Genomic DNA, 27476 nt, shown 5'->3' on the forward strand with positions numbered 1-27476 from the left:
ATTACAGTATTATCACTTACCCTGCAAGGATTTGGTTCATTATTTATAAAATGTTGGGGAATTTTCTTATAGGAGGTACATAAATTGTCATTTTAACAAGTCTTATTCGAGTTTACAATCAAAATGTTATTTGTCCTCTCCTCTTCCCCTCTTCCACTGCTACCTTAAGCATTTCTTCTCTACCAGCCTATATGATCAAATCTCATAATAAAAACATCCACTTTGTACACATCCGCTTTGTACTTATAACAGACAGGTCTAGTTGTTAGATACCTGCTGAGTTGTGTCTTGTTCATTACAGAACTAAAACTAAAGTCATCCCTTCCTCCTGTCTCTCTCTGCATTCTCTGTAGTGTACACTTTTTGTCTTTTCAAAAACAGAGATTCTGTCAGAACTTACGCATTTCTTTTTAACCTCAAGATCATTTCAGCTACTGTTTGAAAATCTCCCTAGGTAATCATAAAATCATCTTTATAGCTAGGTGAGACAATGAAACAACTCATCAACAAGTCAGTAAAACTGTTCACGCCATTGAACACAGTAAGTATTTGAGACATCACAGCCAGTCCATTGCAGGACTGTTTTACACTTTCTGTAATATGAACTACATCAGCAAAGTTAGATTACATCCTCAGATCCTTTTTCAGGAGAAGCATTACTGACCATCTATCCTCAAATTGCTATATTCTCCAGCAGTCCTCGTTGAAATTCTGTTTTGAACACCCCCAAAGACTTGGAGTATGCGTCTGCACTGTATAAACAGGGTCCATTATAACTTAAAACAGAGCATCATTTTTATAGATTGATGATACAAATAAAATAGTTCTAGAAATTATAGTGTGAAGTCTAGCATAATAACTAAAATTCCCTGATCAACTGTTCACCCAGTAGTTAAGCAATTGCTAAATGAGTTGTAACTGGGGAAGGAAAGAAGAAGGAACACACAAATACATCAGGTCGTGGAAGAGACTTGGGTAGAGGGACCTGCCTTATTTGACAGCAGCTCAATAGGCCGATATGTAGGCCTGATGGGATGTCATGCCAAACTGTATGAGAATGCATATATTTTTATTTAAAATACCATATTAATGATAATGATATACATAACAGATAGATAATAATGCATTTCTTGTTAGTGGAACTTGGTTTTAATCTCCTCAGGGAAAGAGGCATGTGTACTTTTCTGTTTCGACCTCACTGTGGAGAAGCTGGGTCTATCACGCATCTTGTATCAGCCTTTCTGACAGCAGACAACATTTCTCATGGATTGCTCTTGAAGAAGGTATTGCTTGCTTGCTCATCTATACTAATCACTATCTGCTTAGACATCAGTCACTGGTTCAAATAGCAGTCACCAAATTAACTTATCTGGACAGTCCCAAATTAATATTCTTAGCATGGCACAAGTTACTCTTCACTTTGATCATAAAAGCATAAGCTCAGCGGAGCTTCCTATTTCTATTTAAGCTACAAAAACAGATATTTTACCACGTGAATATTTTAAAGCTCTGTCTTTATAGGAAAAATCAACTGTTCTTATATGTCAAGGGCTTGGTGATGCCTGCTTTTGGTTACTGTAAGCAGAACTTTAGTTATAGTGGAAAAAAACTACTTTAGCTTGTTACTACTCCTTGTTTTAGATCTTAGAATTATTTAAGGAAAGCTCTAGTTTTTTTCTGCACAGGGACAAAGGTCATTTTCCCTTACTAACATCCCTGTGCTTCAGCATTCATTCAAAAGGTTTTGATTAAGATTTTGATTATTTATATCTAGAGTAACTGGGATCATTTGTTCATGAAATTTAACATAGCTGTATAACACGGCAATACTGTATATACAGCTTGACTGTCGTGGCTAGGACAGATATTATTTCTGGCATATCAGTAAATAACCATCGTACAACTCCTCATCCCCAGGCCACTGTTTTGTAATTAAAATAATTTGTCAGTGGGTGGCAGACTTGAAACATGAGTGTTGTAATTCTTCTGAAAATTTTCTCATAAATTGAATTTTCGGGTTAGTGTTAGAAAATTCTCTCTGTATTTTACAATGTATCCAAGAATAGTTTTGTCTAAAACCATGTCTGACATTATCCTCTGAACCACTGATTCCTAAAATTAGACCCAGACATAGTAGTACTAAGGCTGCACATGACCCAGAGTATTCTCCTCTTCACTCTCCTCCTCAGCTTGGTGGGATAACCTGGCAGAACAGACAAAGAATAATAATGAAGGTGCTTGTTAGATTCACTGGTTGCTTGAGCCAAAATCAGTAATAAATAAAGATGAGGTGACTACAGATTATTTATATTATGTGCACAGCAATATGTAATGTCTAATAAATCACAACTATTTTTGCTCCTCAAATTGGACTGCAGTTTTGAAAATAACGAATGGCTTAGCAGCTTTGATACATGTGATGTTATTTGTGACTTCAAGCTTGTGGGGCAGGTACGTTGTTAGTATCAAATGCAGCACCCTTAATAGTCATATATGCTTTCTAATCTACAGTAAAGTTAGTCACTTTATTTTTAAAGACTAGGCTGCAGTCTTGTTTTGAGGAACATAAATTATTTTTATAAAGATCAGTAACAATTTACAATTCAGACTCTTAAATATTTTCTAAAAAAGTCAGAGTTCAATGTCAACATAAATTTTTTGATCTTCATCCTCCTACTGTAATATTGTTTCCATTTTCCCTAATGAAGATATTCTTTTTTTTTTCCCCACTGTCCCAAAATACCACTAAATGCTGACTGTTTTTGTTTGTTTGTTTTTGTAGAGTCCTGTCCTCCAGTATCTTTATTATCTTGCACAAATACCCATTGCAATGTCTCCACTTAGTAACAACAGCCTATTCCTGGAGTACTCAAAAAATCCACTACGGGAATTTCTACATAAGGGACTTCATGTCTCTCTCTCTACAGATGATCCTATGCAGTTTCATTATACAAAGGTAAGAATTGCAAAAATCACTTGTCTTCGGATTTGGGAACAGTGTACCTCATAGGCCCAGAATGACCTGAAAGCTGTTTTATATCATTGCTTAGGATATAAAGTTCCATGTCTTTCAGTCACTTCATTCATTATTCTTCCTCATTCTCAGTCTACTGCTCACTATTAGGTTTCAGAGGGAAATGTCTAATTTCCTAATTATGTTTCTTTTGTACTCTTGCCTCTCCAGTGTTGGCTGTTGAAGTATAGAATGAAGGATGAGGCTGGAGGGAGGTTTGAGCCTTCATAAACAATCCTCTAGAGTGCCAGGAAAGTCCAGTTTCCTTACTAATAAATCTGGGGAAGTACATTACTAAAACACCATGTGGAGTTTCTGAAGATCACATAAGCTCTTTGCTCAGTGAACTGAAACTGATTTTTGCCCTTGGGTGGCCTGGCAGGTCAGAAATACCTGGTCACTGGTTGTTATGATGCTCCAATTTTGTCATCAGCGCAGACTTGAGTCACGCTGTGCCTTACAATGACATTGCTCAACTGTCAGTCTTCTGAGGATGAGCCAAGCTCTGCTGTGCTTCACCCAGGCTTGCTTCTTGCCCATGATATACATGCCTCTGCTAGAAGAGACAGCGAGGTGGGGGCTTTCTGCATGGGTGTAATGCAACACAGTCTGAATTACACATAGTGTGGGACATCCTTAGATGTGAGAGCGCACTAGAGTCAGACCCAACATCCTTGTTGTAGGGGAGGTTAGAAGTGAGAAATTGCACTGTCTGTCTATGTAGCATATTCACTAAAGACTTAAGCCTAGATCCTCCAAGATTTTTATATTCCCCAGAATCTCATTTGAAATTGTCTAATAAATGCCTTTGAGGATCTGGACTACAGGCTGCAATTTCTTAGGCTAAAATAACTCAATACCCAGTGCCTATTATTTAACAGTCACCCTTGGAAAATTTTAAATAAACAATCCTCTTTGTTAGTAATTGTGATGTTAATGTCTTAAACATGTAAGTTTTCACAGCTATCTAAACAGCATGTATAAATTCCTTAATTAGTAATGACTGCATACCCCCATTTACGTCGTATTTACATTATTCATCATTTGATACTAAACATATTTTGGTGATATAGGAAGCTCTCATGGAGGAATATGCTATTGCAGCCCAGGTGTGGAAACTAAGTACCTGTGACTTGTGTGAAATAGCAAGAAACAGTGTGTTACAGAGTGGATTGTCAGATAAGGTAATTGTGGCTGAAAAACATCTTTTGTGAATATTAGGGTGAGTAGGAAGTGAGAAGCAAGTAGTCTGAAAATTAAATAGCAGGTCCTTATGTGATGTACTTGGAATACATCCCTATCCTCTTTTACTGAAATATTTGCAAAATATCTATGTAGTCTCACATTTAAAAAGTATTAAAGATGTATTTTTCCTCATTAGCTTTGTTTTGGAATCTCCCCCAATGTGCAGAGACTACGTACCTGTTTATACTCAGTTCTCCCTCTACTGCCAAAACTTTAATCCTTTAATCCAGTATCCCTCTGCAAGTAATTTTATACGTCTTGCAATAAGTAATAAACTGCAGTCATTAAGCAAGACTTGTTTTTAGCTAGTAGTGAGTATTACATGAAATGTTCTGTTTCAGACAGGCAGTCACATTACATTAAGTCCCCTTCTTGCTTTAAAATTCTATAAATCCATGGCATGCTCTTTAAGACTTACTTTAGAACATCCTCTCTTTTGTGTCCCTTTCAGACACTCCTTTCAAGGAACAAGTATGTGAAGGGGCTTTGCAAGTATATTCTGTTGTGTCTTCCAATATTCAGAACTACTGATCTTCCTCTTGTGCAAACTTTTAACAAAAGAAACCTAAGCCTCTTTTTTGACTTCTCACTTGAAAGATATAGTAGTGAAGACTGAACACTAGTACAAAGGGTTTTAGCAAGCCAAACTAAATGTGCTGCTGACAGTAAATTATATATATAAATGTTGGCTTTAAAATCTCCAGAAGTGGTTAAGACCCTGATGTAAAGGTCAACGGCCAGCTGGTTAAAGTTGCTCCTTCCACTTGTACTGGAATTGTTCAACTATATATTCAGTTATGCAATAAATCAAAACAGTTGAACTGATTTCTTCCTTTATGTTTAATCATGTTCACAGGAAAAACAGAAATTCTTAGGGTTGAACTACTGTAAAGAAGGACCTGAGGGAAATGACATTCGAAAGACAAATGTTGCACAGATCCGGATGGCTTTCAGGTATGAGACACTGTGTAATGAACTTAGTTTCCTGTCTGATGCTATGAGAACAGAAGAGATTTCTACTCTGTCAAAGTAGTTACAAACTCAAAGAAACCAGAACATTTCATTCCCAAGCAGGATGAGATGCTAATTAATATTGAATCATCTGTTGTTGATGCTACCAAGACATAACCGAACAGTACAGAGAAAAATAGAGTAGCTATGGAAGGTAAACAGCATTTGCTGCTTTCTTTTACAGCATTATTCTCATTGCAAAAATTTCAGTTTCTACAAACAGTAGGGTTTGTAAGACTGCTGTAAATATTAGATGCAAACTCAGAATTATGTATAATTTGTTTCATACAGTCTTAACTGTAGCTTGCAAAACTGCAGAGATTATAGATAATGCATCTGTAAGATGCATCGTAGGATACTGCAGATGCTGACAGAATACATTCACCTGTTTTTGTCCTGCAAATCTCAGTAGCAATCATGGCATTTACCAATCGGAAGTTTAAACTTCCCTTTTACTCACTAGCAGATTGTACGGTGTGTGTAATTTAGAGGCTACCCTCTCATTCTGGAATGTGTCCTGACACAATTTTTACCTTGATGTTTCACCAGTTAAATTGGAAAACAAGAAAAAACAAAATTTGGTAGAAACATTTAATGATGAATTAATTAATTGTTTCCTGTTGTCATGTAGGCTATCTGTGAAGAACAGCAGATTAATGCTCTTTAATCTAATAGGTAGAAAACACGGTGTCAAAATTGTCACTACTGTACATTGTAATAAGAAGTGTAATTACATTATGAAAACTTTTGTCTTGTAAGTTGAGAACACTTTTTTATTGCTTTGTAATCAGAATATGTGGGTATGCCAGTTCAAATTACTTGGAAATTTATGCAGATAATTTTGGTTGCATGTAATGAGAAATTTTTTACTTGAACAAAGGAAGTGTTCTTACAAATCAGTGGTAGAAACTCCAGACCTGGGTTCTGATCCTACTTCTGATGTCTTTTTACAAATTTGTGTTAGTTTTTATTTTAGTCAATTACAGAGTTGAATGAGAAGTCAAAACTATTTATACAGAGCTACCGCACTTGAAAGAGGTCATTTCAAATGTAAACTTTTTATTTATGACAGAGTGGTTAGTAAAATATAGCTACTGCAGTATTTATCACTTTGATTCTTTGTTCTATTTGAACATCCTTCTTAAGACGAAGTATTACTTCACTCAGAAAGGAGTACAAGTAATATTACAAGGTAGTATCTCCATATAGTAGAAATTGCAGGTAGTTTCACACCAAAAAGGATTTCAAGGCTAGGGGCAAACAGAGGATGTAGATGCCTGTAAATTCAATATTACATTACTTCATCTGAAGGCCTGTAGTCCCTAAGCTAAGATCCTCAGCCTACAGTTAGAGACCTGGATATCTAAAACAATAAACTGGGAGGTTAGGCATCTTAAAACAGTAATTCAGAACTAATGCATAAAAAGCAAATAACAAAACTTAGCCAATTAAGCCTTAATAGACCTAGAACCTTGCAAGCTTTTACTACATCAAATATCTCATGCCACTCAAGTTTCTTGGGCCAGGCCCTTCTCTTGGATACCTACATCCTTCCTTTCAGGAGCTGATCAGGTCTCACTTTCCCTTGTAAATGCAGACAGAAGGTGTGTTGGTGATAATACCTAAACTAAACAACTTAATGGCATAAACATATATATTTATTGAAGAAAGACTCCACAAGCTATAGGATCTGAAAGCAATACCTTCAGAGACAATTTCTTTTTTTTTTTTTTTTCCTATGTACCTGCTGTCCTGAATGGTGATTGCAGGAAAATAGCAAAGTGAGGGAAGGAAGAACTCCCCCTCATTGCCTATAACTGTACAGACCCGTAAGAGCCCCTTAAGAGAAATTAACCTGAAAAAAGACTCCTAGGAAGCAGCCTGGAACTAACGCTGCTGCAGGGTGCCCTGGGGAACAGGAACAGACTTCAGGTCATTCAGGGAGCTGCAGTGTTGGCAGGGATAGAAGAGGAATTCTTCATCCAAAATATGGTTGCAGACAGGTGGCAGAAGACTTGTCTTGAGCTCTTCAGCCATTTAGCCTAAGGTCTCAATGTTCCACTAGTGCCATTTTTTTTTTAATCCCTTGTGCAGCTAGCACTGTGAACTAGTGCTATACTGTTCAACTGTGTAACATGAAATTGTTCTGAGGTCTTAATCAACAATACCTATTGGCCTCACTGTTAGAAATTTCTAGAAGCTCACTTAACAGATGTGGAAGGATGTGGAGCTCTTGGAATGGGTCCAGAGGAGGGCCACTAAGATGATCAGAAGGCTGGAGCACCTCTCCTATGCAGAAAGATTGAGGGAACTGGGCTTGTTTAGCTTGGAGAAGGCTCCAGGGAGACCTCATTGTGGCCTTCCAGTACTTGAAGGGAGCATATAAACAGGAGGGGGAACGCCTGGTTACCTGTGTTGGTAGTGATAGGACAAGGGAGAATGGTTTTAAATAAAGACGGGAGATTTAGGTTAGAAATTAGGAGGAAGTTTTTCACTCAGAGGGTGGTGAGGCACTGGAATGGATTGCCCAGGGAGGTTGTGGATGCCCCATCCCTGGAGGCATTCAAGGCCAGGCTGGATACAGCTCTGGGCAGCCTGCTCTAGTGGCTGGCAACCCTGGCCAGAGAAGAGCGGTTGAAACTAGATGATCTTTAAGGTCCTTTTCAACCCAGGCCATTCTATGATTCTATGATAATGCATTATCAGGATCCAAGAGTGTAATTTTCTTACAATGGTCTGAAAACAGTGGTTACAGTCTTTTTGGTACCTTTTGGTAAAATGCAGAAGTCTTGTCTTCATTAGTACAACACCCTAATAATTTTTATAAACATAACATTGTTTACTTGAGAAAAGCAACTGTATCCACTTTGTATCAGCAACGTGTTTTGTTTGATGAATTTAACTTTTAAGTTTTAAGTATTTTTCATCTCATAATCATTGCTTTACTTGGGCTGCTTCACCTAAGCATTGCTGTTATGGCTTCTTTTGTCATTGAGATATTTTTTTTTTTAGTTTTCTTGACATTATACTACTGTATGTTCTAGTACATGTTCTGCTTCCCTGACCTCAGAAACATCTGGTTCTAACATGGTGGTAGCTTTTCAAAACAAAATAAAAAAATCAAAAGACAGAACTATTTGAATCTTTCAGTATTCATTGTTAAGAGACAGTAATCTGGATTTTTGACAATAATAACAATAACACACAAATGACCATTACCACAAATTCTCCTTTCAGTGCATTCTTGGGTGCTGCTTTTAAGCGTGAATTGAGCTAATAGTGTTATATTTAGGAAAACAAATGTACATTCTTTCAGGCATCCATTACTATGTCTCTTTTGGTCATCTTTCAATTTGGAAAAGGTTACTGAGTCTCAGGTTACTGATTCTCATGTTCCAGACCTTGAGCGCTTTTTTTTTAAATCGCAGTTTTGTACAAGTGTATTGGCTGTTTCAAATAACCTTGCAATATTAGGATATGTATGTAACAAAGGGCAGATCCAGTGTTGGAGCATTAATGCCATCTGAATTACTGTTGGACACATTTACTCAAATGTGAGACTGGGCAATTGCTGATGTAATTTTTTTCCCAGACAGTGTTGAGATCCAACCTGGTTACACCACTGTTTATTTTACCCAAATAGAAAACAGAAGGGGACTAGAAGAACATCACTGTAGGTGGTGATTTGGTGGGGGGGAGGAGTGCTTCAGAATGGGAGAATAGCCTATTTTTTCATCATTTCATTGGTGTTAAGATTCAAACGTTATTCAAGACTTCCTTAAATCTGGTAGCTCAGAGCATTTTACACTTTCACACTAAAATGGTTAATTATGGTTATTTGGTATTTAAAACATCCATTTGAACTACTTCTAGTGATGCTCTTCCATTTTTTTTTTTTAGAGAACTTTAGCAGATTTAAGGCACTTACTCTGCTACCGGGTAATGCAAGTCTTTCTTCATACCAGACCTATCTTACCTTCTCATATATGTCACTGCTCTTTACTTGTGGCTAACCTTTCCATTCTAGTTGCCTAGTTAACATTTTGGCCTGAAAAAGGGGGGTAAAGGAAGGGATGTCTGTGAGAACTGCTTTCTCCTTCTGTGCCTGGGTTAAATGATGTTTATCTTCGGTTCTTGTGGAAGCATTAAACATTAATAAATAAATGAAAAAATCTGGATAGGATTTTTGTGTTTGTATGCCTCTCAATAAAATTGTAGCTGCTGAAAATCTCTGCATTTACGTATAACTAAAAAACTGCAATATAATTGTTAGTATTACAGAAGATTAAACCAAAGATGAAGGATTACCACAGCATGAAAACTGAAAAAAAAACCACAGCAGAGATAGATACAGAAGATAATAAGCATTACTTAGGAAAGGGAGCAAATGTTTAGCTGACTTAGAGCAACCCAGTGTTAATGAAAACCAATTATGTTGATTAATCCCAACAGAAGACCTGGCATTACATCCCGAGGTGAAACTGTATTGCAGGGCTACCCACCCTGTATCTTGTCTCCGTGCTCATCCAAAGTGGAAATCTGGGTAGGGCGTGCTGCAGCTCTTCTGATATTGGAGTCTCATCTTAGTGCTAAAGTATAAGTCAAAATAACTGAATTTGGGAGCAGGAAAGCGGTTCTGACACCCACAGATGAAACAATTTAAGCACACAGAACAGCCTTATCTGACCAAAAAATAAAAATTAAAAAAAATCAACCAACAAAACCAAGAAGTTTATAAGTGACAAACTGAAATAAATAGTTAATAGCAACATAAACATTCTGCTGCAGTAAAGATGACTTCTGAGGGAAAGAGTTTAACACAAATTACTTTTTTCAGTAGAAAATAAAGATTTTGCAGATGAAAATTAAAACGTGTCTCTCTGTACAAACCTTTTGTTGCTTTTTTTGAACAAGCTGGTGCGCGTTAAGCACAAGAGTAGCAAATTGGGAACATACATAACTGAATAACATGTATTTCTCTCCTATACTTCTCAAAACACTAAATACCAACATTAAGCATTATAGTATATGTAATAATGTGAAAAACAACACTGCTAATGCATTAATCATTAACTATGGCTAACAAGTACCCTCCCACATGAAGAAATACTTTTTTTTTTTTTTTAAGGTCTATTAAAGTGGGTTGGAGAGACATTAATGTGGATGCATAGACTTTTGTACCAAAATCCTACCTTGTTCTACATACAAGCAAATTCCTGAAAGGGAAGTTTCTGGCTAACTTTAGCTTCATTCATAAAAATACTGTGTGTTTCCAAATATATTAATAACTAATTTGAATCAAAGAAATTGGCTCATTTTGATTATCTGTTGAATAGCATTCTTTACTCCACCAGTCTTAACATGGGGCACAGTTCCATCCACATTCCCAAAACAGACCTTTTTTTTTTAAACTTCACACCTATGAAGCTTATGCACAGAGTTCAATATTTTAACCTCAATAGCTAGGTTAGCAAGGTAAGCAATCACCCACCTCCTAATGCATGAATGGACATCTCAGATAATAAAAGTAAAGAACTTGTCAAATCCATTACAGATTTAACATCGATAAGAACAAGGCTAATTTACAGCAAATCGCGTATCTAGTGACAGAACTCTGGGGTTACTGGAGAAGAACACTGTACCATTCAAATTACTTTCAGCTACATGGAGCAATGGGAAAAAAGTCTTTAAGGTATGTTGCTGTACAATAAAAAGGAGGCTTTAGAAGACAAGTGTCTGAAGAGATGACTAGAAAAAAAAAAATCAGTTTTCTAATAATTTTTAAGAAATGCTTATAGGCAGAATTCCAGTCACTACTTACAGCAGGTGAAAGTAAAACTTCATGGCAACTTATTTTCAAGAGTGGTTTAGCAACAGAAAACCAAAGAACAGAATTCATTACTGTAGTATTAGTCACAATATAATTTCTTCCATTACAGACCATGTGTATTTAGTAGATGCAGAACTAAAGGGTAGATGTCATATCAAGATTTAAGGGCAGACAGGTTAACATACGGTTCCCAATTACATTTAAGGCACCCTGAGGAGGCTGCTGATCCAGGGTTCAGCAAGGCACAGTGTTTTAAACCTACAGCACAGGGATCTCACAGTTTGCTTTGTGATTCCAGAACTAGGACGAAAAGGGATTAGAAAACCTTTATAATTCTACACAGACTTCTCTTTAAAAGGAAAGATATACAAGATAAATATGCCATTTACCACTAAAAAAATAAACATGTATGTCACATTGATTTGATGCCTAATCTTTAAACATACTAAATATAAACATTTTTTAATTTTTCACCTACCTCTTGGTGTCTCTACCTCTTGGTGTCTCTGTCAACTGTACGTTTTGCAATTGTTAATTTCCTGACCTGTTAATGAATTCCTCTCTCATTTCTCACTTGGCTTCCAAAGATCCAAACAGATAAAGCAAGCAGCTAGACAGAAGAAACGTCTATTATAGATTTAATTTCTGTTTGACCCCCGCCCCCCCCCCCCCAAAAAAAAAAAAACACAAATAAAACCTAAACAGGCGAAATCAGAGAAGAAAGGATTTTCCCACCTTACCATTCTTAAACTTTAAATTATTATCAAAAACACAATGGACTAACTTGCATACAAAATAAATCACAATTCCTTGAAAAAATAAATAAATCTCTCCCCCCCCAAAAAAACCTGCTTGATACAGTCCTTTTGAGAAGTGGAGGTTTGTTTGTTTCCACCACTGCAGAATGTTCCAATTTATTTGTTTTGAGAAAAATTTATTTGTTTTGAAAAAAAATTTGTTGTGAGGAAGAAACAGTGAGTCCTTCTGCAGAGATGCATTTAAGCTACCTTGCTAATATCACGCTTTAACATTTGAGAAACCTCTGACTCATTATGACATTTAACCATACCATCTGCATGATAGAATTGAATACAGATTAAAATTCAGTTTCCAGACTTTTGTGGTATTAAAGCTAAGAGATTCTTCAAGCTTGTTATTTCTTCCAAAGTAACTTTATTGCACAATTCATACACAAATTTTAATATATTGGAATGTACTTAGCTATTAATACAATCTATAATATTTAAATTATATTTTCACTTTAAATCTGTAAGAAATCTTCACTTTAGCACAAGAAGATTCAGTTCTAATGCCCTCCACCTATAGTTATTCATATTAATTCACATTTTAAGGTCTAGCTTCTGGAACACACTGCCATGTCCCTGCCAGTGTGATTTCTTTTCCAAAATTGGTTGCTAAATATATTTCAGAATAGGAAATCCCAACTGTAACCAAATTACTAATTTTTCGGTGTTAATATACCTGTTATCCCATATAACATACAGTACATGTATTTTACAAGGCCACACATTACAGTACCTACATCACAGCAGTGTGAATTATAAGCAACTTAATTAAAAAAGCTGTACAGAATACAAAGTTTACTTTTCACTATTTAATTAATTTTTGCATAATCTTCTATTTTTATATTGTATTTGCAAGTGTCATTATGCTACAATTAACAATCTGTTTGCATTCATTACAAAATTATATTTTATGAAGTTCATGTAAGTTCTCAGCAGAAAGTTAACATAAAATCTCAGTTTAGAAGTATAATTGTCAAAATACTTGAAAAATGAAGTTAGCTTGAAGCAGATTTAGAGGCTTTTTCTGTTCCAGTGACTGGGTTTTTTTTAAAAAACAGTTTTTAAAATTCAAATGTGGCTTTAAAGTTCTTAATATGGAGTAATGCAAGCTCAAAAAGCAAAATGAAACCAAACTGGCATGTGATTAGGACCATCTGAGAATATTTTAGTGGAAAATCCCTGACTATTATAATTTTCAGCCCAAATAACTGCCCTTATGTAACTAAACAGTCCATATATATTCTGAAGAATACCTCATTGATATCAAAGGATTAACAAAGGGAAAAAAATAGTTCTAAAATGGTTCTAAAAATAGTTCATAAATGGATTTTTGAATAGTTAAATAGAGATTTATACATTAAGCCATATTGGCTTTTAGATGATACACACAACAGGAGTATGTTGCTTATCTGTCTAAATGTCTATGATAAATTTGACAACTGTGCCACAAACCAAGCTTAAATGGGTGCCCTATGATGTGCATATTCCTTAGCAAATAGAAGTATAACAGAGGAATTCCCCAAATTTGGTCATTGACATAATTCAATTATTTTTAGCCAATTAAGAAAAATAACCCAAATGTGCTTATCAGTGTGTGTACACACCTTGTAGTTGAGAACTACTCTCTGATAAAAGGCCTTAGTCTTATGGCATCATCAAATTTGAACAAGTATGGCAATTAAAAATACAGTCTTACAATAAGCAAGATATATGCTGATATTCCCTTAAATGATACAGTGGAGTATTTCTCAACAGCCTCAAGTTGAAAGAGGAGTCTTTGTTAATATCAAAAATAAATATATTCATTAATTCAGTCTTCACAAAAGCAGTCGGTTGCCACAATATTATTTAAGCCAAAGAGGCTTAGCTTAAGATGTGGTTTCCTGAATACTAAGGATGACAATTTGTTTTAGACTATCTAAACTCAGCTCTTTAAAGATTTAGCTCTGCTAGACAGAAATACACTGCTGAACTCCAGTTCCCTTTTCCCACATTGTCACATGCATATCTCACTGGAAACATAACTATTATCAAACTAGAAGATTCTCTCTGCTACATAAAAGCATATTGCACTTGTAGATAGAAAGCACAGCACCTTACTTACTTAGATTATCACCTTGTAATCCTTAGTATACCTAGTTTTATCACTTGGAAAACTTAGGAGAAGCAAATAAAACCACAGCGTCAGACTAAACTACACCTTAACTGCTAATTCAAATAAAGTCATTCCTTTCAGATATGCCTGTTTAAAAATAATTGTGGGTGTTCTTGATGAAAAAATATATAAAGGAAGTGATTTACTTTTTTAGGATTGTGTGTTAAACTTTTATGTTTTCAAGCTAATGAGGCTATGCTAAATATCCAATTAAAAATAAATAAGAGATTATCTAGTTAGAAGAATAACCGTAAATGCACAAGTACACTTACCTGGATGTCTAACACCCTCCAAAACAGATTTAAAATAATTAATACTAAAACTTGTAGCAGAACAGATAGAAATCGGTATCTGTTAACTCTAAAAACAGCAAGACTGGCTACTGAAGAATAGGCAATGTGACATATTCAAGTTTCAGCAGTAAAATTTAAAATCAGTAATCACTAGTCCTAACTCATCTTTATTTGTATTTGTCATGAATCTAAAAGGGACTGTTTTTAAGGAAAATAACTTTGAGGTCAATCCATCTAACACGGTGCATCTTCAGTAACAGTACACTGTGATGTTCAAACAGCAGTTAGCAGTTGTAGCTGTGTTGTTACAAACAGCTTCATCTAGTAGTCAAATTATTAATTAATATCAAAAGCTACTGTTAAAATAACTGTTGTTAATGATTAAAGAGTTCACTGAAAGTACAGATTAATAATTAAGACTGCAAACACATACACTGGCTCATATATGCTGTGTTTTAAAAGAACAACATAGATTCACAGCAGCCGAGAATTAAAAGACTGGAAGAACGGCAACAAGAGGTAAAACCAGATGTTCGTGAAAACAAAAGCTTCAAGTGCTTCTACTACTGTCAGCTTATTGGCCAGTGTCAGGGTCTGTGAGGCTGGCCTGCCTCATCTACCATGTTAAGGATGTAAGTAGCGATATCATCTTCTGTAGGTGCATCTGAAACCACCCAAGAATCGCTTGCCCCAGTCACTTGGCGACGACAGACAGGACAGCTCCTGTGACGATCGCTCCTGTCAGAAATCCAGAGAAATGACTATTTTTCATTTATAATCTTTTTTCTGGCCCCCAAAACAAACAAACCAATGAACAACAACAAAAAAAGCCAACCCAGTGAGAACTTAAAGAATCATCAGGTTAATGGGATGAGACCTCCAGTATCTTTTTTTGTTTCAGAAGTTTTTCCTTACGAGAAAGATTTGCCAACAGGTCTGAATGCGGCTTATCTCTGAATGAGTGATAAATTTGGAGTCATGTTCTGAGTTTGCTCAGGCAAAACAGAATACATCTAGACACCTTCCAGAAAGTTTAAACGGTCTAAATTAACTCTTCCTATGTTTAGAGATACAGCTGAGGTACTTCAAAAACCAGTCTCCATAAGCTTCCTCTGTAAAGAGAAAAAGGAATCCTTTTCCTGGATCAATCAGCCCACTAAAGTTTAGAATTGGCCCCTCAGAGTCCCTTTCCACCCACTTAGGTGTCTGAAGCAGTTATGCTTCTAAGCTGTGAGTCTCTGTTACGTGCCTAGGTTAAGAAGAGATGAACTTTAGAAATTGCATACTAGAAAAGAGTAGTGTAACTGGAACTTAGTTCAGCTGATGCATCAGCCACAGTAGAATATAATCCATTCTCCACCAAGATAGCTAAAATAAGCCCTGTAATGCTGATGTTAAAATATTTTCCTAGAAAAGAGAGATGACTGACTATACTCAGAGATCCACAGACTTTTACTATGTTTTTTCTTGAGCAAGTATTACAAAGGTAACTTCCTTGATAAGCCATTGAAAAAGACACAAAACAAGTCATATGCATTATGACTTAAAATGTAAAATCATGTGGATTAACTAGTCAGGAGTCTCCAAGAATATCCGTATCACCTAATGCTAGACTGCCAGAACACTGCCTAATCCCTGTAGGTCTTCTGTGTGGCCAGTGGAGAGAGCTACTCTCCTACAGAAAGCAATTTCTCTGTTTTCCAACAACTGATGTATCAGACAGATGCAGAAGCTGAAAAGCTGTTCAGTTTAGTATGAGGCTGAACATGTAAGGTACGTTATAGAAACATTTCAAGGCATTGCTATTAAGAATAAATTGTTTCCTAGAAAAACTGATACATTTAGTACAATCACACAATGACAGAATGGTTTGTGTTGGAAAGGACCTTAAAGGTCATCTGTTTCCAACCCTCCTCCCATGGGCAGGGATGCCACCCACTAGATCAGGTTGCCCAGGACCCCATCCAACCTGGCCTTGAACACCTCCAGGGATGGGGCATCCACAGCTTCTCTGGGCAACCTGTTCCAGGACCTCACCATCATGAGTAAAGAATTTCATCCTAAAATCTAAACTAAATCTCCCCTCCTTTAGTTTAAAATCATTCCCCCTTGTCCTATCACTATCTGCCAGTGTAAAAAGTCACTCTCCATCTTTCTTATAAGCCCCCTTAAAGTACTGAAAGGCAGCAATGGGGTGTCCCTGGAGTCTTCTCTTCTCCAGGCTGAACATACCCAGCTGTCTCAGCCTTTCTTCATAGGAGAGGTGCTCCTGCCCTCTGATCATCTTAGCAGTCCTCCTCTGAACCTGCTCTGTCAGGTCCACATCTTTCTTGTGCTGCAGGACCAGACCTGGATGCAGTACTCCAGCTGGGGCCTCAGGAAGGCTGAGCAGAGGGGGACAATCTCCTCCCTGTACCTGCTGGCCACTCCTCTGTTGATGCAGCCCAGGATGCAGTTGGCCTTCTGAGCTGCAAGCGTGCACTGTTGGTGCATGTCAAGCTTTTTGTCCACCAGCACACCCAAGTCCTTTTCCGCAGGTCTGCTCTCAATGAGTTCTTCACACAGTCTGTGCTCACATTTGGGACTGCCCTGACCCAGGTGCAGCACCTTGCACTTAGACTTGCTGAACCTCATTAGGTTCTCATGAGCCCACTTATCTAGCTTGTCCAGGTCCCTTTGGATGACTTCCCTTCATTCCGATTTTACCAACTGCACCACTCAGCTTGGTGTTATTTACAAACTTGCTGAGGGTACACACGATCCCTCTGTCTGTGTCATTAATAAAGGTACCAAACAGCACCACTCCTAAGACGGACCCCTGAGGGACACCACTTGTCACTGGCCTCCACCTGGGCATAAAGCTGTTGACTGCATCTTTCTGGCTGTGGCCATCCAGTCAATTCCTTATCCACCGAATAATCACTATTCAAATCCTTATCTCTCCAGTTCAGAGATAAGGATGTCATGTGGGAAAAAAATAATTAGTAAATTGTATATTTGTTTCAAAGGAAAGCACAACACACCGACAAAAATTCCTTTAATAGCTATTCCCCAGATGGTTGGACCATAAGATGGTCCAACTTACGTTCATATCTGCATACTCTTGCAAGCTACTGTTTTTTTCTTCAAAAAGCAGCTTTTTATGAGATTTGTGGACCATAATGTACCAGCATCAGCATATGCCCTATTTTTCTCTAGTTTTCAAACAAGATTACAATGTTTTGTAATTAAACATTAAATTCTAAGCAACTAACTAAGGACTCTGTCAGACCAAACTGAAACAAGTCAGATAAGCAGTTTATACTATAAAATAATGAATAACCTTTAATATCTATTACCATTTGTCAATGCACTTCTGGCAGAAACTGTGAGCACATGGCAAGATCAAATCAGCACGTCCATCCATGCAGATGCAACATTCGTCTTCATCTGTCAGTTGTTTAACCCTGCAGAAGAGAAGGCAGTATTTTCTCCCAGATGACAAACAAGTTCCATATTTATGCCCTAGTAAAAACACTAGTTGCAACATTTTTCATAAAAATTACTAATGGACAGAACAGAACACCTGTACTTATCCGCGATGAAGACGTAGTCTTGTGGATGAAGTAGTTACATCATCCCATTCTATGTTAGCCGACACAACCTCAAGCTACCAACAAATAGTAGCAACCAAACTAGACTAAGTCAGAAAACATTTATTTTTTTGTCATGTTGTACTTTTGGTGTTGCAAAGGGTTATGCAAATCCTTTTTCGTATCAACAAGGGAAATGTAAATTGTAACTGTTACATATCACAGGACTGGGCCAATGAACAGAAACACTGTTTACATTAAAGGCAGGAGAAGAATCTGCCTTCCTTTCACAGACTGTCAGGCTGAAATATTTCAGAATGAACTTGGTCAAATTTCTGTGTTCTGGCTTAACCCTAGGAAATGTGACAAAAGCACGCATGTTAAGAGGATTCACTACTGGAGTGCATGTTCACTAATTTCACATGCCATCAAAATGCCAAAAGCTAAACAGCTCATAAGATTGAAAAGCATTGTTTTCACTTGCAATACACTCCTCATTATTGTTCCTTCAAATTAAGATTTCCTCCCAAGTTGGTTGTTACCCCAGGTTTTCCAGTTAAGCTTCCAGGTATTTCTGAGTGTGAGGGGAGTTCAAAACTGAGATTGCTCACTGGGACAGACGCTTTCATTTTATCCATCTTCATTTTTTTCAAATAACAGGTATCTGTATCTCAAGTTCGTAACAGCAGCATCTCAAATATTTGCATCACCAAGATTTCTCAAGCGTGAGAAGGTACAGAGAATCCTCAACTTTCACTGATCCAACTAGATATGACCCAACTAGTCAAGGCTCATATGCAAAACAGCCAGTTAAGTGTCCTGGAATTTTTAGGTTTTACAAAAAACCTGATTTGGGAATCCCTTCTCTGACTTGAGGCACGGAGGCAGCACTATAGAAAACATGGCATTTCAGGAAAGACAGTCCACCTCAAGGACTATTGATCAAACTGCTTTAGATTAGGTGTCCTGGGAGATGCTCAAATACAGAGTAATTTTATTAACTGTACGGATTAGCCAGCTAATGAACAGTAACTAACATACTTTTGTTTTATTCTTCAGTAGGTTCTTGGATCTTCCTTTTCAATTTGCTTTTTGAGAAATTACTTTAGAATGCCAGGAGATTTTTTGTATAACTACAGATGCTGATTCATGTACATCGAGAAGCACAGTTTCAAAAAAATACATATATATGATCTTTTGATTCCCCACTGTGTTCTTTGGACTTGCTCCCTTTCATTTCCCTCCCCCACACAGCTCTGAATGCTACCCTTTGATAATACTTCAGTCTTTGAGACTTGCTGGTATATATACACAAGCACTTAAAACAAAACTGGTGCCCTATTTACAATGTTTCTGGAATCTAAGACTTAGCTATAGGACTAAGTTACTGAAGAAATGGCAAAATATAAGAACGATAAACTAAGGAAATGTGTTTCTCTTCACTATCAGAAGGCATAAAGCAGTTACGGATATTTTGGAATGCTCTGAATAGGAGCTGTATGTTTCAGAGAAAGAGGGTATCATTCCCAGTGTAAGAAGTTAAGATAAGAAGAAGAATGAAACAGATAATATTTGCTATTTTTGGACAGTGACAGACAGCTCTTGTAGAGCTGAACAACGTCTAAAGGTGACCAGAGTTTAGGCAAGTTGGAGGATACCATGGAAAACCAATTTCCTAGGTGCAAAATACTTCAAGGTGCTTCAGGCTGTATTTTTCTGAATGACTTGAACAGCTTGGATAAGATACAATTGGAAAATGCCAGCTCAATAAATTACAGCATATTACCCCATCGTATTAGAGAAGTATGTTCATTTTTTTTTGTTATTTGTCAGTAATACTACCTTAAGCAAAGAAGTTTACACACACAGAAATAGGATGTTCATCTTCCCCATCTCAAAGCCTGAAAATGAAACTAATCTAGGAAACCATATATCTATTCACTGACTTTAGTAATACTTGAAGTTGTTTTCCACAACCAACTGGTTTGAGGTTGTGGTAGTTTCTTTAATTAAAAGGCCATTTCTAGATATACATTCATCTTTGAGAAAGAGCAGGAAAATATGCTTTCTTAAATGTGCGCCAAATTTGCTACCTGATACTAGCATTTTAATAACTCAGAACAGCTAATAATTGAAGATTATTTGTTTCCAAATATGAGGAACAGGAACATGAACAAAAAGAGCACATTTTGCAGTCCACTGGCTTACAAAAAAAAAAAAAAGTGTGCTCTATTTAATGACAACATTGTTTACCCTTTTCTCAATCTAACAGCTGGAATATGACACTAAGAAGAGTTAACAAGGTCGGCAACTGTACCTTACTTAAGACTAAGTTAGAACACTGAACTGATTCAGAAAGCTGGAAGTAAGGCATTATCACTACCAACATTTCCACATAGGGAAAGGGTGAGCACCTTCTTGCTGTTACATTCAATTTGAACTGAAGTTATTGCAGGTGTTGACCTCAGTCTTTTGCCTTTCCTCTAGTTAACAAAGCAGGATGTCAACATGTGTGAGACAGTTCACATTTTTCCAGTCTTACATGTTAAATTACTACCACAATTGATGAGTTTTTAGTGGCAACAGATGGGAACTTTCACATGCCAAATTATAGAAGAGGAAGAGAAAGTTTAAGTGGAACAATAACAAAATCTGTTTAAACAAACACTGTCAAAATCCCTAGATTTGTAGCTGCAGCTGATTCCATTTCCTCCTGTTTCCTTATTCAGGAGATACAACATATACAATGTTTATATTAAAACTGACCACTAAAATGATTGTCCTGAAAGCTAAGGTATAGTAGTGCCAAAAGAATTTTAACCAAGTTCACTGCAGCTCTCTTGGTACAAGAGATGTGCTATTAACGCTCGCAATGATAAAGTCTGCATCTTCTAAGCACGTGCAGTTTTGATCATTATGTGTTTGCAGTTCAGGTTTTACACACAACTTCCAAAATATTTACGTTTTAACTGTGGTCAGAAGCTTAAGTATATGAAAATACCTTCCCATCCATAAGCTGGCCTGGCACGATGACACATACATCAAACTCTCTGCAGTTTCTTCAGAAGTACTGCCCTGTGCAAGAACTCCTGCTGCTTGACTGGTAATATCTTTATAAAGCTGAACAAACTGATACAAGTTCAAGATTCTTGAAGCTTCCACGATGCCACTTGCTTTATTTACCTTAAGAAATAAGAATTGTTAAATACAGTTTTATATCAGATTTTTACTGTACATTTATCAAAATTCTTTTTATGAATTGCAACTCTCATGACAGTAGCCACTTTCCCAACTGTCCATCACAGTGTTAGCAAATTGCAGTCCACTTCAGTAAGAGTTAAGATCTGAAAATACAGCTCTTCTCTGTTTTCTCTTGAAGAACAGTTAGGACTACGTTTCTGGGGCAAGACAATTATCATCGTTGCTCAGAAGGATTCAGTTTTAAGCAAGCAGGGACATAACGCCTAAAAAATGGGTTAACCTTAAAACAGGGAAGAGAATAATCAGTCATTTCACATTTGAGCTGAAAATAGCCTGCAATGATAGTGGCCTTAATGAAAACTAACAGCAACCAAAAAATTACAAACTGTTCATTTCAAACAAAGTTTGAACGTTCACTTGGCTTGAACTGCATATTAAGATTGCTTAGTGGCTTCAGAACCATCTATGTATATGTTATCTTGATAGGATTCACAGAGGAAAAATCTCCTTATTAGTAAGAGCAACCTTAGTAAGTTTTGTCATGGTCTTCAAACAAATAGTTTGGGTTCTTCAACCCATCTTCAAACAAATAACATTTAGATTGGTTTTATAAGGAGTCAGGATATATACAGTTATGCTAGCTCAACTATAATGCTCTGAATTGCTGGCTTACTTCATCTATTAAGGAACTATATGGTTCCCAGTTTGTTGTACTCTTTGATATCCATGAATCATAGAATGGTTTGGGTTGAAAAGGAACTTTAAAGATCATTTAGCCCATAATCACTTGAGTCATCTCAAAAGTCAAATATGAATTTGTAATTAATGGGCTGTAAGAGCACCATTAGAAGATACCATTCCTTTAAACTTAGTCGTGAAAGTGTTTTTGTTAACCTGCTTTTTGCAGAAATCTAGACTTTTGATTTATCTCAAATAATATCCATGAATACATCCACCTGTACCAAAATCAAAAATCTAGCAGGTGTTGGATTTTACCAATGAAAGTGACAGTCCTCAAACATCTACACACAAAAACCCCTGCCAAATTAAATTTTTCAGCAATCTTACTTTAGTACAGATTATCCGAACAACCACCTTCCAGAACGCAGAAGAATCAGAACCAGGCTGCACTTCAAATAACAGATGTTTGTCTTGCCCAGAAGCCAATTTTGCAATACTGAAATAAAGAAACATCAATCTAATGTTATGTGCTAGATATGCAAAGATCAGTAACCTCAGTTACTATAATATCATTTATTGTTTACCTACATGCTTTTTATCCTAGAGTAGTGACCTTCTTTGCATGTCATTCAATATAAAATACAGTCCATTTCATTTTAGATTGAACAGTAAACCTCACAAAACGTAAGCATCCTTTACAGACATTTTAATTCAAATATACTTTCACTGATTATTACAGTAGTCATACAATCCTGTTATGCTATCTAGAAAGTTTATTTCCTTACCATGTATATATATATATATAAAAGGAAAGCAAGTACCATTACATGCAGAAAAGGTGTATTTTTGTTAGCATATATTAATAACGAAGCAGTAAGCTTCAGGTGGCCCTGAGATGATTTATTATTTTTTTTAATGAAATACAGACACAATGGTCTTTCCACAAGAATGAGAACAAACTAAATTAACAGGCTAAAGTAAATGCTGTAAAGAACTAAAAAAAATTGAACAAGAATGATATTTTGGAATTAATTATACTGAAATATACTTAGATTCTCAGGTGAAACATAAGGTAACATTCTTCAAAATCCATCTACCCCAAATGTAGCTGTCTGTTCTTGATGATGCAATAGACATTCATAAAAGCACGACATTGTACAAGATATTTTTTAAACTGAATACAACTTTGCATTATAGTTAAACGGCAAACGCTACTGAAACCCAAACACTAAAAAAACTCTTTTCAGCAAAACCCCTTTTCCACCTCAGCCCATTTTATACCATAAATACTGAGTGAAAACAACAACTCTGCTTTTTTTTTTCTTTTCTTTTTACTGTCAATATATCAAACAAAATGCATGCTATGAAAAAATCTTACTTATGCAGCCTTTTGTTTGGGATTATCTTGGTCACTGGTTTCAAATAGTAAAGCGCATCTCATTTTTTAATGAGGAACAGCACTGCATGTCCAGAGACATAGAATCATAGAATATCACGCATTGGAAGGGACCCATAAGGATCATCAAGTCCAACTCCCGGCACCACACAGGTCTACCCAAAATTTTAGACGATGTGATTAAGTGCACAATCCAAACGCTTCTTGAACTCCGACAGGCTTGGTGCAGTGACTACTTCCCTGGGGAGCCTGTTCCAGTATGTGACCACCCTCTCGGTGAAGAACCTCTTCCTGATGTCTAGCCTAAACCTCCCCTGCCTCAGCTTGATACCATTCCCGCGGTCCTATCACTGGTGACTGAAGAGAATAGATCAGCACCTTCCCCTCCACTCCCTCTCGTGAGGAAATGGTCACAAATCTGTCTCAGGTAGTACCTTCCCTGGGTTGCTCCACTGTCTCTTTATAGAGCTCATATTGCTACTTCCTATCAAATGTCATGGGCAGAGAGGACACAGCATGGCATCTTTAGGTGGTTGGTGGAGGACAGAAGAGCAAGGGTGACGGGTAACAAAAAGACGGAGCTAAATGTCTACCTCTTGTGAGCTTCTAAGAGAGAAGCAACACTGGCAGAAAGAAGAGTATTGGAGAAAAGTCACTTTAAGGAGGAGAAATGGCCTTGTTTTTTAAGTGCATTACAACCATTACAGCTTTAAGATCCAAAGGAAACATTTGAAAACCAGATAGCTAGTCCTGGCTTAGCCAGCCCAGAAGAATATATTGCATACAAATTCTCCGTAAAACATGAAAAAAGAAGGAAACAAAATAAGGCTTACACATCATTAAGTTCAGCTACTCTTCCCAGAAATTCTTCATACGTTAGGAAACCACTTTCTTGAACCAAAGAGGCATGCTTTGCTACTTTTTCTGGCAACTTGTTCATTACAGTTTGTGTCTGGCTTGAAATTTGACCCATAGTGAAGTTCTTCACCTCAAATCAAGAGTTCTCATTCACTGGTAAAGCATCTGCTAAAAAGATTTTAAAGAGTTACATTCGTGTGTTCTATGAATGGCTGCTCCCTTTCTTTCTTTTAGTCTAAGAGTTTAGCTGCTTGCTAACCAGTCTAATTATTCTACAACAATGCAACTTGAACAATAGTCGAATCAGAAACAAAAAAGAACACTTGCAAAAGACAGGAATGTAGCTTTAACAGCTCATGAATAATAAATTATTTTGCTTATAGCATTACTCGTATTAAATAGAGATTGCTTTGCATGCAGATTTTTCAGCAACTCCAACGCACACATATAAATGCATCCAATGGAATGGAAAACAAAACCTCAAGATTATGATGACAACCTGTTTTTTCAAAAGAAAAAAGGTCGCATCTGTGAAAGTCAGAACATCTACAATTGAACATATCAATGTATGTCTGCACACAGGCATTACATTAAGAGTTAGTTTTCCTACATCAGACTGACTTTGGCACCTCAATGAACTCTCATAGCATTCTTAAACTGGTAAATCAAGGAATCTGAATTACTATAAACCAATTCCGGAATCAGTGAAACTGGCCTAATCTGCACAGAAGACTCAACTTTAGGATGTATCACTGAACTGACTTGCTCAAACCTCTCCAGTATCAACTTATTTCACTTTTCGTCTACACCTGTATCTTATTCCCCAACAATTTTCACAAGGTTCTCCCCTATGCCTTTTGATTGTGAAAGTCTTTATCTATTTACTCCCCTTGTTCACTCTCATCTAACATTGCTTCATGATTTCCCTCTATTTTATTTGTCTTGAATTGCCTTTTTGTTTTAATACAAATTAATTCTGTCTGTACAGTTTGTTGGTTGTAATGTATTAGTTTCACACCTTTAAAAGACTTCTACAGAGGTCTGCAATAGCAAACAAACTGCAGAATAGTATCAACCTTAAATGCTGAATAATGTGGTAGCAGCTGCATTGCAAACCCGTTATGAGAAGCATCACAGAACAAAACTTGACCCCATGTGTATGTAAAGCTGCATTTGTCTACCAAACGCCCCAAAAACATGGCGTACAGCTGCCAAGATCTTGGCACGAGGAAAGTAAAACACGATACCCAGCATAAAGCACGTTCTTACCCCAGTGCTCTATAAGTTACTCCTGCATTTCACCTAAGAAAACAAATTTCTGATTTACTGTTTGACTTATCAGTTTCTGTTCCCAAATGGATGTGTGTTCCCGCTGAACTCACTTCTCTGCTTGTCTGGGGCTGTTCAGCAGCCGCTCTGAGGAGCACACCCCTAGCTGTCACCTCCCAACAGCACCACCTTCCACCCGTGCAGCACCACCCATCCCGCACCTTCCACCTCAAGGGATCCCTCTAGCTCAAGCAGCGTTCCTGGCAAGCACAACGCCGTGTGGCGCCTGCTGCTCGCCGCACTGGGGTCCAGCAGCACCCCCAGCGCCGAGCAGGCCGCACCAGAGGCGCACCGCGAGCCGCCGCCCCCTCGGACCCGAGCAGCCAGCCAGCCAGCGGCGCCCCGGCCCACCCCGGCCCGCCGCCCAGGCCGCAGGACCTGCCCCGAGGGGCCGCTGAACCGCGCCCAACCGCTGGGCTCCGGCAGGGCCAAGCGCCCCGACCCGCCTGCGTCACGGCCGCACCGCCCGCCGCTGGGGCGGGGCAGGCTAACACTGCCCCGGGGCAAACGGGCTCCGCCGTCTCGCCTTTCCCTTCCCTGCCCTGCCCTGCCCTGCCCTTCCCGACGGGCGCGACAGCGGCCCCCCCCCGGCGCTCCCCGGCCGCAGGCCCCGCGCCCCCACCCCGGCCGCCGGCTCACCGCAGCGGCCCGGCATGGCGCTGGCCGCCGCCGCCCGACCGCACCGGAGCGGGCCCGCTGGCTCCCCGCGGGCCCCAGCGCTGAGCGCAGGCGCGGGGCGGCGGTTCCCGGCGCGCCCCGGTGACGCCGCGCGGTTGCCAGGGCTCGGCGGCGGGCCCCGAGCGGCCTGGCGCTGCGGCGGGGCCTCGGGTGCGGGGGGGGCCGAGGGCAGCCCTGGCTGCCCTTCTGCAAAAAAAAAAACGACCGAGCAAGCACACGGCAAAGCGCCCAACGCCAACGCCCACGGCTGATTCGCCGCTTAGGAACAGGAATCCTAGACCAGCACCCACGCCACCCGCATCCTGATGGTTCAAGGTTTAATTGTGGAGGTTTTGTTCTCTGTGTGACTTAGAGAGGAGAAAAGGAGCAGCGCTTCCTCTTCCTGCCCGCTTCTGTTCCACGCAGCCAGCCGCACTTCCCACGAGAAAGGCACACCGAGTGCCGGCCGGGACTGTGCTGGCCGGGGAAGCCGGCTGGGTTTCCTGCCGCCCGTCCCCCCTTTTGCTGAAGGTCAGCAAACAGCTGTAACCTCTGGGGGGAAGCCGACGAGGGCTACTGGCAAATGACTGACACAAACCGAGCAAGGTGGAATGAATCGCTCGTGTAAGACACTCGAGCATAACGCCATGTCTGAGACAACAAGGAACAGCGTCATTGTTGAGAATGACTGGTAAAGAAAATAAAAGCAAGACGCTTGAGACTCACAACATGGTGAAAGATTCCTCTTAAACTTGTGGCGCTATCAGTTAAGGGGTTAGGGTTTTTTTGATACGTGGTCTGGAAATTAAATGTTTCCTGTTTGCTTTGTAGTGGTATGTCCAGTGCAGTTCTATTAAAGCATGAGCAAGAAGCTTTTGGACTAATTCCTATGTGACTGAGTACTACTTGTATACAGACAGTATCAAATACAGTACGTGGTGAGTGGTGTTTGTACCTAGCTTTTATTACAGACAGAACAGTGTAGAAGCTTCACCTTAGCCTTCAGAATGTTGGCATAAATTATGTGTAAGCGAAAGCAGGTTCTTTACACTTCTGACTAGGCCCAGGGAGAGGAGATGTACAGCAGCACCATGATGCTGAGTTGGGGCTGTTCCAGGAGGGTTGTAAAGCAGTATGCAGGGGAGCAAATCAAACCCTGTGCGTAGCCAAGCGTCAGCAGGCAGGTTGGAATGAAAGTAGACTTTTTAAGGTACGTGATAAAAAAAGACATTCAAACATTAAGGCGATATCTTAAAAACTCATACAGATTTAAAAATAGTAAAAAATAAACACTTCTGGTCATAAAATCCCTTATTTAGATCTAAAACAGAAGCTACAAACTTCCAGCCTGAGGGAAACTAGAGAACAATTTTTTTAATTTTTTCAGGGGTGTATACAATGATCTGAGGCAAAAGAAAGTTAGTACCTA

At 38.4% G+C, this 27476-nt stretch overlaps 2 protein-coding genes across 21 annotated transcripts in view; one reads left to right on the forward strand and one right to left on the reverse strand.

Annotated features, from left to right (window-relative positions):
* AMPD3 (adenosine monophosphate deaminase 3) overlaps positions 1-9439 on the forward strand; it is a 34302-nt gene extending 24863 nt beyond the window's left edge. For 3 of the 10 annotated variants that reach the window (XM_040559187.1, XM_040559189.1, XM_040559186.1), the window contains 4 exons: positions 1163-1283; positions 2783-2956; positions 4087-4197; positions 5115-9439. In XM_040559187.1, the coding sequence (XP_040415121.1) occupies positions 1163-1283; positions 2783-2956; positions 4087-4197; positions 5115-5291 (583 nt within the window). In that variant the 3' untranslated portion in view covers positions 5292-9439. Of the gene's footprint in view, positions 1-1162; positions 1284-2782; positions 2957-3184; positions 4199-5114 lie in introns of those variants that run through there. The other 7 variants (XM_040559191.1, XM_040559188.1, XM_040559195.1 and 4 more) reach the window with 4 other exon arrangements.
* Positions 1164-26170, reverse strand: RNF141 (ring finger protein 141). Of its 11 annotated transcripts, none has more exons than XR_005820406.1 (7): positions 26030-26170; positions 24037-24226; positions 22195-22303; positions 20927-21108; positions 17692-17799; positions 11578-11709; positions 1164-2203 (listed from the first exon to the last, which is right to left on the reverse strand). XR_005820406.1 is itself a non-coding variant. In XM_040559201.1 (7 exons), exons 3-7 carry the CDS (start codon positions 24174-24176, stop codon positions 14941-14943), a joined length of 690 nt encoding a protein of 229 aa, XP_040415135.1. In that variant the 5' UTR covers positions 24177-24226; positions 25331-25363; positions 25769-25859; the 3' UTR covers positions 14503-14940. The 11 variants fall into 11 exon arrangements, 9 of the variants coding, with proteins under 9 accessions (XP_040415135.1, XP_040415136.1, XP_040415132.1 ...); XR_005820407.1 differs by having other exon boundaries at positions 24037-24229; positions 26030-26122; XM_040559201.1 differs by lacking the exons at positions 1164-2203; positions 11578-11709; positions 26030-26170 and adding exons at positions 14503-15091; positions 25331-25363; positions 25769-25859.
* Positions 26171-27476: the final 1306 nt, after the last annotated feature.

This window comes from Cygnus olor, chromosome 5 (genome assembly GCF_009769625.2).
Source record: "Cygnus olor isolate bCygOlo1 chromosome 5, bCygOlo1.pri.v2, whole genome shotgun sequence".
In the NCBI taxonomy this organism is placed as follows: Eukaryota; Metazoa; Chordata; class Aves; order Anseriformes; family Anatidae; genus Cygnus; species Cygnus olor.